Source organism: Lathamus discolor, chromosome 3 (genome assembly GCF_037157495.1).
Source record: "Lathamus discolor isolate bLatDis1 chromosome 3, bLatDis1.hap1, whole genome shotgun sequence".
Taxonomy (NCBI): Eukaryota; Metazoa; Chordata; class Aves; order Psittaciformes; family Psittacidae; genus Lathamus; species Lathamus discolor.
In genome coordinates, this window is record NC_088886.1 from 37,857,288 (window position 1) to 37,870,769 (window position 13,482).

The window sequence follows — 13,482 nt, forward strand, 5'->3', positions numbered from 1 at the left end:
CTTAGATTATCTTAATATTCTTACTTTTGTGCCTCCTTTCCCTTAAACTGAAACTTTATTTTTTGAAAATTCTGTAGTTAGCAATCCTTTGGACTTCCAGCAGACACGATGTGCTGATGTTTTGCTGAAGTCTGGGTTTTTGTTTTTTTTTTTTTCATGGATCTTTCTGGTATATATTGGGAAGCCATGCGTTTATACTTAAAGCAGTATTTCTCTGTGTGTTCTGTGATGCATACACTGCAGCATGATGCTGTGCTCAGTGTCTATGTGTTCCTTTGGAGAAATCCACAAAATTATGAAGAATAGGATGTATGGAGTGTTGAAGGTCCACATTTGAAAGAAAAGATGGCTTTACCAGCAGAAATTTTGATAGTGCTTTGTAGATCCTGACACTAAAAGTGTTTGAGGTGAAGTCTGTCATGGCACGGGGTGCCACCTGCACTGAGTCCTTCTCAGACCAAACATCTGTTTGGAAGGACCAGTGCTGAGTCCACAGTTGCACAGCCTATCTTGAAAGATCTGTCTAAAATTGTTAGTGCTGAAGTCTGCAGACAAGTGGCTCTCTAACCTTCCCATTTCGTTAGCCTGTCCCACTAGTGAAGCTAACAGTTTTGTTGGTAACTACTCTTACTCCATGATCTGAGACTCTTCAGGGTGAGCAAGTAGGTAGACCTTATGGGTCCATCTTAAGTATCATCCGCAGAACTATTGTTTCCATGCCACACATTTTACCAGTTTACCTCCAATGGATTTCTAGTTCTTCAGGTGATTTCTTTAAAATTGAACTTTTCATTCAGTCCTCTTAAAAGCATACCTTTTTTGAATACTTCACTTTTTGCCCTGCTGACTTCCTGATGAGTTTCCAGTGACTATGCTGAGTAAGCACCAAGGATTAATGTGGATGATTGGTGTATAGGTTGCCTTTTTTTGGTTAATGGAAACAAAATCACAACAGTTGCAATTTAAACAATTTAATTATAACATGTTTATTGTGAAGTGGAACTTGCTTTGTAAGCGACAACTGTATTCCAAATGCAGTTCTTATTTTTGTGTTGCCACAGAGTGAGTGAAAGTTGTCTGACTTACTGTTTCGAGTCCTATGAAAGTAAAAAGTCTCACACAGACTTACTGTTGTAATTACTGAAGCATCTGTTGTGGCAGCGAGTGTCAGAATGACTGCTCTATTACTCCTGCCCTCAACCCTCTCTCTTTCTCTGCTGTATGCATTGGCTGTGGGAATGGTTCACTGGGGATTGACATCTGCTAATAGAGCACAGAGACATGAAGCAGCCCATCCTGTATGCTTCATGCTGAGATTCCTTCCTCAGATCTCACCTTTTCTGCTCTTCTCACTTCTTTTCTCAAAAAGTATTTTTTCTGAAGCTGTTTATCATCAATGCAATTCACTGCAGTTTGTCTGTTCTGCTGAATTTTTCTTTCCACAGAAATGCAGTGTGTTGGCAGTCTTTTCCCAACCAACTTCTTGTTAAGTGCAGAAGGAAATGAGTTAACTTAGCTCCTGCTGTTAAGCCCTGGAAATTGTGGCTAAGTAGTCAGCCATCATAAAAAAGTTAAACATTTGGTTTAAATATAAAAGTCTTCTGATTGTTAAATCAGCATTAGAGCAGGACAAAAATTAATTTGTTTAGAATTTCTATACAGCTGGTGACAGAATTTGTGTCATTTTCAACATAAAATGCTGCCAGTAGGAAAACAGCTAGTGCCAGATTTACTTAATATACTTTGTATGTTTCTGTGAGTTGTCTCCTATAATGGTTGATGAGTTAAAAACAAATAAATTACATCATTCTGTATTTCTGAGTAACATAAAATAAATGCCTTCCTAAAAGAAAATATATGAAGTATAAAGATGTTCAGGAGCAATGAGACCAGCTCTCAGTTTAGAATTTGAATACTTGGAAGGTCTGATGAAGTTTGGTGTGCTGAATTGATTTGCTATAATGAAGACAATTTTTTGTTCAGAGAGAAAATTTGGAGGCTTAAGTAGTTATTAGGTTGTTTTAGGATGGTTGATATAGCAGCTCAATCACTTAAGTATCTAAAGCTCATAAAAATATTCTCTTTAAAAAGTCATTTTTGAGTCATTTTTTGAAATGGAGCTTAATATGCCAGTTGTGCCAATTTTACCTTGAAAGAACATTTCTTAAGCCTTTGGTTGAGGAGGGAGGGCTATTATGATAAATTAAAGATAATGTTAAAAATTTATTTGATCAGTTTTAATTTGTTTGATCAATTTGATACTTACAAGTTAAAATATGCACGAGTTCCTAGGAAGTGCATATCTGAGAGAACATATTTCCGTTTTCCTCGGCTAAAATTATAAAATCATCAAATACAAACATTTAGATTGTACTAGTCGCTCTTCCTGAGGTTTTTTATTTCTCAAACACAGCTTTCAGGGTATAGTTCAATTGTGTTGATGTGCTACTTGAGGTTCATTGCCTAACCTCCACATCTAATCTGTAAAGAGATGGCTCTCCTTCAGGTCCCATGTCCTGTCTGTAAGCTCCACATGGTATCTTAGTGTATCCCAGGTGCACTGCATCACTTATGTACTTGTATTTAGACAATTGAATCTTTAAAGGTGTCATTTCTGTAAGTGAGAATATTAAGGCTCTTAGAGAAGACCAGAAGCCTGAAATAAGTCTCCTTTTTCCATTTCAGAAGGTATGGAAGCACATTTTACGAACAGTGAAGAGAATTGTCTGATAGGAACGTGCACACAGTCCGTCTCCTTGCAATTTTATATGCACTGTAATGTTGAGGCTGTGCTGAAACTTGCTGTCTGTTGCTGCAGGGCTTTTGCTGTTATAGAAATAAATGTTTGGACATGCTCTTACTTTATTTTATTTGCAAGGAATCAAGTACTGTAATACTTTGATTATTCTTCTTCAGGGGAGACTAATCCTCTCAAGTATTATGGGAGAATATTTGCATACTTGGCAAGTCTGGTTTTTTGTTGTTTTTCTATGTAATTTTTCACTTTCCTGTATTTTCAAAAAAGGTAATTTGAAAACTGCAACTTGACAGGATTTTAAAATGGAACAGTCAGCTTTGTTCTAGATATGCATTCTGGAATTCTCAATCTGCAGAGAAGTATTTTCAATTAGTTGGGGAAAAATTTGTGAAATCTGTGGGCCACTCTAGTTTTATTTGTTGTCACTGGTTTTGTAAGTTACTTGTATGAAACTTTTGGGTTTTTTATATGTGCAGCAACACAAAAATATGTATTATGTTAGAGGCTTAATAATGAAGAATAATGTAGGTGCAGTACAAAGCTTTTTTTACTCACATCTGTGTCCGGTCTCATCATTGTAGGTGAAAATAGCTATTTTCTCATGTCTTTTGACAAATATCAAGATAACTGTTGTCATGCTGATTTTTCTGTATCTCTCAGAGCTGTGAATGAAATTGCATCAGAGTATAAAAAATTAGGTGGAAAAGATCATATATGTATTACATAAATATATCTTATGAATATACAATATAAAATGAATGTTCATTTTCTGGAGTTGTGTAAAACTGCGTATTAAAAGTTTCACAGATTAGCATGGTAAATGGCAATAGCTAATGAGGTTTGGGAAAGATGCAGTAGTAAAACCACAACATTAATATGCTAGGTGGTGGCATGCTAGGCCATCTACCTTGCTTCCTGGGCTTACTTTTGGTACAGACATTTGCTGGTTTTAAATTAGGTATTGGTTGGCATCACAGTTAGTGGTCCTAGCATTCGATTTAATTGTATTGTAGGTTTTCTGGCAAACAAGTTTGCAGGGGTTTCAGGGTAAACATAAAATGGTTTTGTAGGTATTTGTAGGAAGTGTCAATAAACTAAAAAGCAAGAGAGAAGATCTGAAGATTTGACAGCTGGGAATTGAAAGCTGACTTTGTGGACTGATCAGTTAGGAAGGGTTAACATTTTAATACTGAATGACAGATAGACCTTAGAAGCAACTGTCCACGAAAGGCTTTCTTTGACATAATAGAGAAAATTGTACAGATGGAAAGGGCAGCACAAATCTTTGCAGTGGGCTGGTTAACCATGAGATGGGGATCAGCACATCAAGGTGTGAGAGAGGCATCTGAAAGATTAAAGTTGAGGTGAGAAGGACAATGTCCTCTTATTTTGCCCAGCCATATCTTGGAATAAATTGATCATTTGGGGTCTTTTTAAGAGTGGGGAAACAAAAACAATTGGGAGTATATACATGAGGTTCAGTGAAGTGGAAGAAACAAAATTATCTAGTTATGAAGATTGACTGAAAAAGAAATCTTATAATGGAAGAAGAAATTAGGTAATTTTAATTCTTCCAGAGGTGGTTTTAGAGAGAGCATGAAATGAAGAAACAAGTAGTACATGTAGTCAGAATCTGCTGGAACAGACATTGCAATAAAATTTGTGGGTCTTAAGTGATGCATAGAAAAAATTGCGTTATGAGAAGAGGAGATGGCTGCAGCAGTAGTAAAGTCATACGTGTTTTCAGTAACCTAGATTTATTGGACAAGCCCTCAATTCATTATTTGTTTTGCATAGAGTTGATTTGTTCAGAGTTAAATTTAGTATGGCCCCATTGAAAGTGGCAAGGGTTTAATGGTTCACTCAGGTGAATTTACCAGGACTTCACTCTATGTATTTGTATTTCCTTGAGGAGCATTGGGAGGGTGTGCAGTGTAAGTCTTTAGACTTGGCCTTCTGGGTTGCATCTGTTTCTTACTGCTGTTTGTGTGGCTGTCTAAAACATGAAGTGAACCAGCAAACACGGCCATAAGTGCAGTCAGAGGAAGTGGGGAGGGCAGACAGTTGCCCCCAGTTTGGCGTTCTCCCACTTCTGAATTTTTCAGTGTATGATTTTAAATAACCCATTTGAAGTGGCAATAGCAGTCTCTACATAATTTGATCAGATAAGTTATAAGAAATGTTTCTTTCTGTGTTTCTACAGGAAGACCAGTGTATTCAGTAGCCTGGGGACCTGATTCTGGAAAAATTCTCTATACTTCAGGGAAGCAGTTGGTTATTAAACCTCTTCAGCCAAATGCTAAAGTTTTGCAGGTATCATTAATACATTAATGTTGTCTCGTGCAGCCGTGTTAAAACTTTTCTCAGTTATTTAGATTTTTGGCAAACATAAAAGTATTTGTACTAAAATCTTCCATAAGTACTGCTCATTCCCCACACCCCCTTTTTAGTTTTGGTTTGGAGGGGTTTTTTTTCAGAATAAAGAGATTGCCCAGTTCTGTTTTTTAAAAAAAAAAAAAAAAAAAAAAAAATCAGCTGTGGATATTCTCCAGGCATGTGATTAAGCATTTCTCTTTTCGTAAATAAAGAAAAAGCGAAAAGATACAGAAGCCTTTCCCTTTTTATTTGTTAAGAAAAAGCAGAAAGACACAGAAGCAATTGTTTGGAACGTGCTTTTAGTGCAGATTGTTATGCTTTCATTCTGCCGTGTCCAGGCTCTGTTTAATGTATTTTTCTGCAAAAGAGATGACTCCTGTGTATTTGTATTATTGGAAACCCTGATCTACATCTGAGTGTATGAATGCTAGTAAATGATGTATGATATATATTAAAAATAGAAGTTATCAGAATTATTGCATTTATGTTTACTTTTTTCCATTTCAGTGGAAAGCCCATGATGGACTTATTTTAAAAACTGACTGGAACTCAGTAAATGATCTTATTCTTTCTGCAGGTGAAGATTGTAAATATAAGGTGAGTACTGTTTAACTTTTTAGGGGAAACTAAATGACCAAAAAAATTACTGGTTATTCTGTCATTTTCTAGTTTTAATAGTACCCAGAAGTTCAAAATTAAATAAGAATTCTTTCAGTTTTCAAGAAAAAACTTGTTACCAGAAGTTAGTACATCTCACTCTGTCTAGTAACATAAAATCAGGTTTTTTTTTTTTTTTCAATATGGCAGAATGAAAATAGGGTAAAATGCAAGTGAAACAAACTCCAGAAGGAAAATATGCAGAAATATAAAAATTATTACTTGAAATAGTATAAGCTATGACAAATGCTGAAAAAGGTAATGACATACAAAGTTAGAGGAGATTGAGCTACTGTTTTCTATTACAGGAGTATTAGTGAATACCTTAGGAAATTTTTTGGTTAGGATGTTCTGTATCCAAAATAGAAAGCACATACTGTGTTTCTTACCGTAAGTAGGAACTTAATAATTGTATTGTATATTGGTTCTAGCATTCTCTTAAGTGTATAATGGCTGTGATAAATACATACACAATGAAGAAATTTAAAAAAATCATCAAAGTGTTAAAATCAAATTACTTCAGTCTGTGAGGTGGCTTCCTGGTATTCTGTTGATTTCAGTCAGTGAGAAAACCTTGATCTGGAAATCTGCAGACTTAAAATGTTGGGAAATGAGTGCAAATGAAATAAATGTGGTTATTTTACAGACTGAGAGTAATTTGCAAGAAATAAAACCCATTAGTTCAAAATATTTCATACAGAATAACATAATATTTGCCATAGCAGGAAAGTGAAGTTTATTGCATTAAACAAACCAATATTGATTAGAAACAACATGTAATGAAAAGTGAACTATAATGCAGTTTTTGTATAAAATTCTAATAAAACTTAAAACAGTTTTTTCTAGTTCCACTAAAAGGCAGTGAAATAACTTAGTGTATTTCTGCAATTTCTATGATCAAGAGGGAAAGTAATAGCTCTAGAATAATGAAAAATACACCCAAACTGTGTTCATATATATATATATATATATATATTTGTTTTAAAGGTTTGGGACAGTTATGGACGTCTGTTGTACAGCTCACAGCCCCATGAGTATCCTATAACATCTGTTGCCTGGGCTGTGGATGGAGAATTATTTGCTGTGGGGTCTTTTCATACTTTGCGTCTATGCGATAAAACTGGGGTAAGTAGCAACTCTGAGAAATAGCAGATGCGGAATTGTACAAATTTATTGATAACACAGTGAATATTCCTGATTTATGTGGACAGGTGGGTATTTTTATTAGCAAAAACTAGTCATGCCTTCCGGCACCTTTGTACTAAGTGCATCTGACTAAGTATTGCCTTGATATGCTTGGCTGCACTTCTCAATATGTTTTGGTTTGGATAAAAAGTTTTTACAACATTTTGCTGTTCAGGACATTAACTTTTTCTGTGCATTTTTTAGCTTTTTTTGTTAAAACACAAAAGAGTTTACAAGCATGTCATGTAAGGCAATCATAAAATGCAGTTATTAACCATGAAAAGCAAGGAGCCTATAGCAATAGCCTATCTTTAAAATGGAGGCAGAAGAACAATGTCCTGTGCTTTTATAATTTAGATTTTTTTCCTTAAAAAATACTAAGTTGACAAGCACATCTCATGAGGAGATCACCAAATGCAGTTGTCAGGCATTAGAAATGACAAGGCTAAAGCAGGGGTAAAAGAGGATCTTAGAGAACATTCATGCTACTTCTGACGGCTAGACAGGGCACAGGATTTCCAGCTAAAGACATGCTTTAATCCTCTCATCTGTGTGTCTCTGTTACTATTCCTCTGTTACTGCTAGAGAGAAGAAAGGCTCCAAAGGTATCTCCTTTAGTTTCTCTTATCATCTTCTCTCTTTTTTTAAATTAAAATTAATTCAACACTGTGTTATCTATCTTCATTAGTACTCTAAATTCGCCCAGACCTCACATTGACCTGATTGTCACTGGGAATTTCTTGTGGTTCTGCAATGATTTATTCAGCCTCATGTTGCATAGAACTTAGCTGGTTTGGAACTTTTATTGTCCTGTTTTCTATCTCTTTTCTTCTTGTCTTTGTTCCTGTTTGGCTTACACTGGGAGAACAGTATTTGCTGTGATGTTTTTGGACACTGCAGTCATGGTTCTCCTTAGCATGAACTAAGTTTCAAGTATTTTTACGTTAGTGAAGGAGAGCCTGTAAAAAATATGTGAGAAAAGGTGTTCAGGAAAAGACCTCTGAGTCTTCATATTTTGCTTCCTATACAGATTCTGATTTCACTGATCTTCACTGACACAGTAAATGTAAGCTAGGCATTAAATTAGAAATGGAGGTTGCTTCTATTTTCTGTGCCTTTTCCTCTTACTTGCTTAGAAAAAATCGTAATGCTACTTCGTCTGAATAAGTAAAATTTTATTATACTATTCTTGAAAACAAAAGTACTTGCATGCAGTTTTCTTTTGGAAAGTATTTTCTGATTTTTTAATTTTTTTAAATTGGTTTATTTTAATATCTTTCATTTTATTGTCTTTATGTTAAGGAGATTTTTGTTACCTGTGTCTAACAAACACACTAGGAAGTTAGAAGTGTAAAGCAGTGAATAAAATTGGAGCCTAAAGTATGAACTTGTACAAAAGTTTGGATTACTACTCACATAGGTAAAAAAGATACTGAAATAGGTATAAAAATAATGAAGTAAAGAAAATATTTTCTGTCTCTTTGGTATAACACTGGAGAGAAGAGTGCAGTTTCCATCCTCAAATGTTTTTCATCATTGAAATTATACTTTTAAATAAGATATATCTTTCTGTTAGATTTGTTTGCATTGGTTTTGTTCAAAATTGGATACTTTTTGCAGAAAAAAATGGATAAATTGTCTCTGTGTGCAGTCATAAATATTTTGCAGTCATGCCTTAGCTGTTAGAGGGTGGACACTGAGATTATTGTTAAATGGCCACATCACCAGTGGGGACACCTCTTCCTCTCCCTGGCATTCTTCTGGCTGGGTTAATGTTAGGCACTGATTGTGGGATTTTTTCACCTATTGTCGTGGATTAAACCGATCCACACAGCTCATCCACTCACTCCCCCCCTTCTTTCCCTCCCTGTATTCCTGGAGTGACGGAGAGGGGAATGAAAAAGAATGCAACTCCCACGGGTTGAGATAAGAATAGTTTAGTAACTAAGGTATAACACAAATCGCTACTGCTACCACTAATGATAATAATGATAAATGAAATAACAAGAGGAAAGAATACAACACCTCAGCACCAGCCGGCCAATAACTCGCCCCACTCCCCCCAGCTGAGCACCGACCCATACCTCGTCCAACCCTGTAGTTCCTAGCCCTTCTGGGTCACTCTCCCTTACATCCTGGGCATGACGTGCTGTGGTATGGAATACCTCTTTGGGCAGTTTGGGTCAGGTGTCCTGTCTCTGCTTCCTCCCGGCCTCCCCTCCTCCCTGGCAGAGCATGAGGCTCAGAAAGTCCTTGGTCAGACCAAACATTTGAGCAGCAACTGAAAACATCAGCCTTATCAACACTGTTCCCAGGCCAAAAAATGAAAACATAACACTGCACTAGCTACTAAGAAGGAGAAGAATAACTGCTACTGCTGAACCCAGGACACCTATCTTTACCAACTTGGTGCACCTATCTGCTGGTACACCTGACGCTTTTCTTTGGGAGGGTCCTTTAGGATTTCCTCAAGGCTTTTGTTCCTAGGCAAGGTGTATTGGAAGATTTTTCTTCATTTCAGTATGCCACTTAAGTCCACTTATTATGTAATTAAAAAAGTAATCTACCCTGACCGTCACCTTTCCATCTCCTGGGGTAAATATGCTGTTGTACGAGTATTTATCTACACATACCATATTTCACCTCATGAAGCCAAATAAAGTGTATTTGTGTAAATTTCTATCAGGATAATTACATCTGTGTTGGAAGACATTGTGTAACATACGTTGGTTTAAACAATTAGATTAGCCATTCGTATTTTCTTAAAACAGCCTTTTAAACCATGCCTTCTTCTTCTACAAGCACTTTCTATCTCCTTTCTGAGTACTGGGATCAGTGTGCTGTATCAGCAAAGTGGTAAACTGAAATAAATACACTCTTGTATGGGCAAGGCTAGCAATTTAAATTGCATTTTGCACTCAATAGAGATTTCTGCTTAAATGTGGCAAAGACTGCACATTTAAGATGCAGTGGAAAACCTTACTGTTTTTCTTGCTAGTATTATGTAATATGATTTACTGTAAATATTTTTCCAACTCCTGATAGCTGAAAATCAGTAATTCTTTAATCAGCATTGAATATTGAACAGGCTTGTGGACTTTGAAAATGTTAATGCAGATAGATTTATTTTTTCATAAAATTAAGTGTTCTTTTACCTGGTTTATTACTCAGCTTTAAAGAAAGACAGACACATACAGTAGTGAGTGCCAGATGCTTTTGTCTGTTTAGCAGCTGCCAATGATAATTTATTATCTTTAAAAGTCATGATTTTTCATGACTTTCCTGCTGTTGAATGTAAATACTTGCTAAAGAAGTAGCTGTACTAGTATTGAGGGGAAAGGAAGAATGATTCACATACCACCAGAATGATGGAGTTTGAAGAAAACCAGACCTGGCTTTTACTGGTCAACATAGACATTTTTATTATGTCTGATGTAATGGAACTGTATTGGCAAATTGCTCCTCAGGGAGCCATCAGGCAATATGTATATATATCATTAACTCTTCTCTAGCATATGTGTTCAGTTTGGGAGCATAATTAAATTAAATTCTGTTAGTGTATGTTCTTTTCTCCTTTTCTTTCTACCTGGATACTTGGTTATAGCAGTTTCGTGTTAAAAAAAACCCCTACAAATCTAATAGTAACTTTTAGAAATTTTATTTCTTTGTTTAAAAATCGCTTTTGCTCCAATAGCATTATGTAGATAAAATAATTATGCCTGTCCTACAGAATATCAAACAAAATATATTTAATGTTGAAATTCATTAACTGCTTTAGTGCCCATGATCATTAATCCTGCAGAGATAGCTAAGATTAATGTATACATATATTGAAATATAAAGCTGGATGGATTAATGAATAGACTTAAGCCTTCTTGATGTTCACAGCCTTTCAGTATATAATCACTTGGATTGGGTGCAGTGCTTAAGAAGTTCATTTATGTAAGCTATTTCCTGTGGCTCTGCATGCTTCACTTGACATTACTGATCAGGTCAAAATATTTACAGAGTAAGAGATGGTAAGAATGACTGAAATTCACTGACTTCTCCTTGCCCATTCCACTCCCATATAAGTATCTTAGAGAATGGACCATACCCATCTGCTCCAAAGACAGGTTGCTTTCCCAGTGCCTTGGAGACTGTAAAAGTATAATTGATAAAAAACTTTAAAGTGAAACACTGATGAAATTAATCCTTTTAGAATTGCCAGCAAAAGTTAGCAAATATGAAGATTAAATTTAGTTTTTAATAACACCAAATGCATTGAGGAGGCCTTTTAGATTTTATTCTGTTAATGATTTATTTACTCTTAATGGGGATTGATCAGTTTGATTTCATTTTTGGAAGTTGCTATTTTCCAAATAAAGTGTGCGTTTCTTGTTGAATATTTTTTTGTCTGGTGATTTTTTTTCTACAATCTGTTTTCATAAATTTATGTTTGTTTGACTGCTAAATTTTGTTCTTTGATTTACTTCTATCTTGATTTCATTACTAGGCTTAGCAAATGCTTTGTAGTGAAAGCAATTCTCTGCATAAATCTGTCAAGTTATGTTTCTAAATGATTATGTACATTCCATAAATTTCCTCTTTTATTGCAGAATGAATTGTGAGCATTTTACTAGACTGGTAGTTTGCAGATTTGACAGATTCCGTTATACATGGCTTTTTATATTCTATGGCTGTTCCATGGCAAGCCACGGAATATCTAATACCTAATATTTAAAAATCTAATTTTACTAGAAATTCTATAAAAAAACATTTGCGAAACTTAATAAAATTTAGGAAATATTGCTTAATATCTGTGGAAAATAAAACATTCTGCCACCCCTTTTAAAACAAGTGTGAGTATGGTGCTATGCCTAAAAAATACTGAATTCTGTGGTAACATGTTTCTGTTCAGCTTTTTCTCAAAAAGATGCAGACTTGAACTTAATGAAAATCGATTACATTAGTTTGATGCCCAGGGTTGGTCATGGTTAACTATAGTTAATATAGTTAACCTATTTAACATAAGTATGTTATATGTTAAATAGTTAGCAGTGTTTGTCCTTTTTTCCTTATTTTTTTAAAACTATTGACAGATGAGGGAAAAAAGCATCTAAGAATTTTGAAACTACAATAGAGCAGGTATCTACAGAGAAGCTTTGAAAATAATTTAAGTGTGTAGCATTAAAGCTTTGATTTTCATTTTGGACAGTAAATTGTGTAACTAATATAAAATTTGTCCTTTAAAATAACATTAGATATTATGCAAATGTGAAAGAGCAAGACTTTGAAAGTGTATATATGCAGTGCATGTGGTTTTGTATTACCCTGATAGTGCTGAATTGCCCTAAAGTACTATGAAACCCCAAGCAAATCTGTTTTCTATTGAGTTACAATGAGCTTTGATCCCATTACATTTAGTTTTAGTTTTTTTCACAGAAATATGCATTTGGCAGTGTAACAAAAATAAGTGGAATTTTTTTTTTTCTGTGCTGTCTCTATTTCGTCTACCTTTGTTAGTCATGATCCTGAATTCTTTGTAGCTCAATAAAAGAATAAATATTACAAATAGGTTTCCCATGGAGTTATGTTGTTGACCAATTCTTTCCAAGTTGGCATATTTTAATTTATTGGAATTGGTTAATGTAACTTCTGGAAGGAAATGAAAATGTGGACCATCAATGGAAGTAATAATGTATTTAAAGAACTGCATAAGTGTTTCATTTTCTCAGGTTAAAAATTTGTATGGCACAGTTTGTCACACTGTTTTTAGTTCTTTGGTCTAATAATTGTAAATATGTGCTTGGATTTCTGGAGACTTTTAAGATATTCTCTGTTTCGCTTTGTTTTTCTAATACACAGCTTTGTACCTTACATGGAGGTTGTGGCTTAGTTCTTGATAGTTCACATTGATTACTGGGGTCAAGTCCAACAAAAGTTTAAGGCGGCAACGGGAATCCTTCATAGTTTTATACTTCAGTAGCTGTGTCAAGGATAGTTTCTCCTCTTCAGGTAAACTGCCCTATATTCACATGTAGCACTGGATTTCCTTACCTCCTGTTAGACATATTGTCTCTGGTTTGTAGAGTATTTTGTGGAATCCTGTGGGGTAGGAAGTGAAAGCCTAATAAGTCTTATATTGTAACTTACTTATCATACTTAGTAAAATTTTGGCAGGGGGTGCCCCTGGAAAGGATGGGTATGTATATAGACATACATACGTATATATTTCCCACAAGCTAACTCCAGATAATGTGTACATATTCTGGTGTTTCTAATGAAACTAAGTATTTATTTGCTTTGTGTAATTGATTTTTTTAAATCTTTTAAGATTCAATTTGCTTTCCATTGCATCAGAGAATTAATAGTCATTTTCTTCTGAGAAGTTCCTGGGCAGTTTGCACTGAAGTGTCAGTTCATCACTCGGGCATAGTGAGAGTTGATTGCCAGCTTTTAATGGACATTCTGACTATAATATATTTTCACAAGCCAGCTATCTCTGCACTAATGTGGAATGCCCT

General features: G+C 35.1%; 1 protein-coding gene across 5 annotated transcripts in view; it reads left to right on the forward strand.

Moving 5' to 3' along the window:
* The window catches only part of IFT80 (intraflagellar transport 80), a 53,675-nt gene that overhangs the window by 15,985 nt on the left and 24,208 nt on the right, over positions 1-13,482 (forward strand). For all 5 annotated transcript variants that reach the window (XM_065674674.1, XM_065674671.1, XM_065674675.1 and 2 more), the window contains 3 exons: positions 4,962-5,071; positions 5,642-5,731; positions 6,779-6,916. In XM_065674674.1, the coding sequence (XP_065530746.1) occupies positions 4,962-5,071; positions 5,642-5,731; positions 6,779-6,916 (338 nt within the window). The remainder of the gene's footprint in view (positions 1-4,961; positions 5,072-5,641; positions 5,732-6,778; positions 6,917-13,482) is intronic.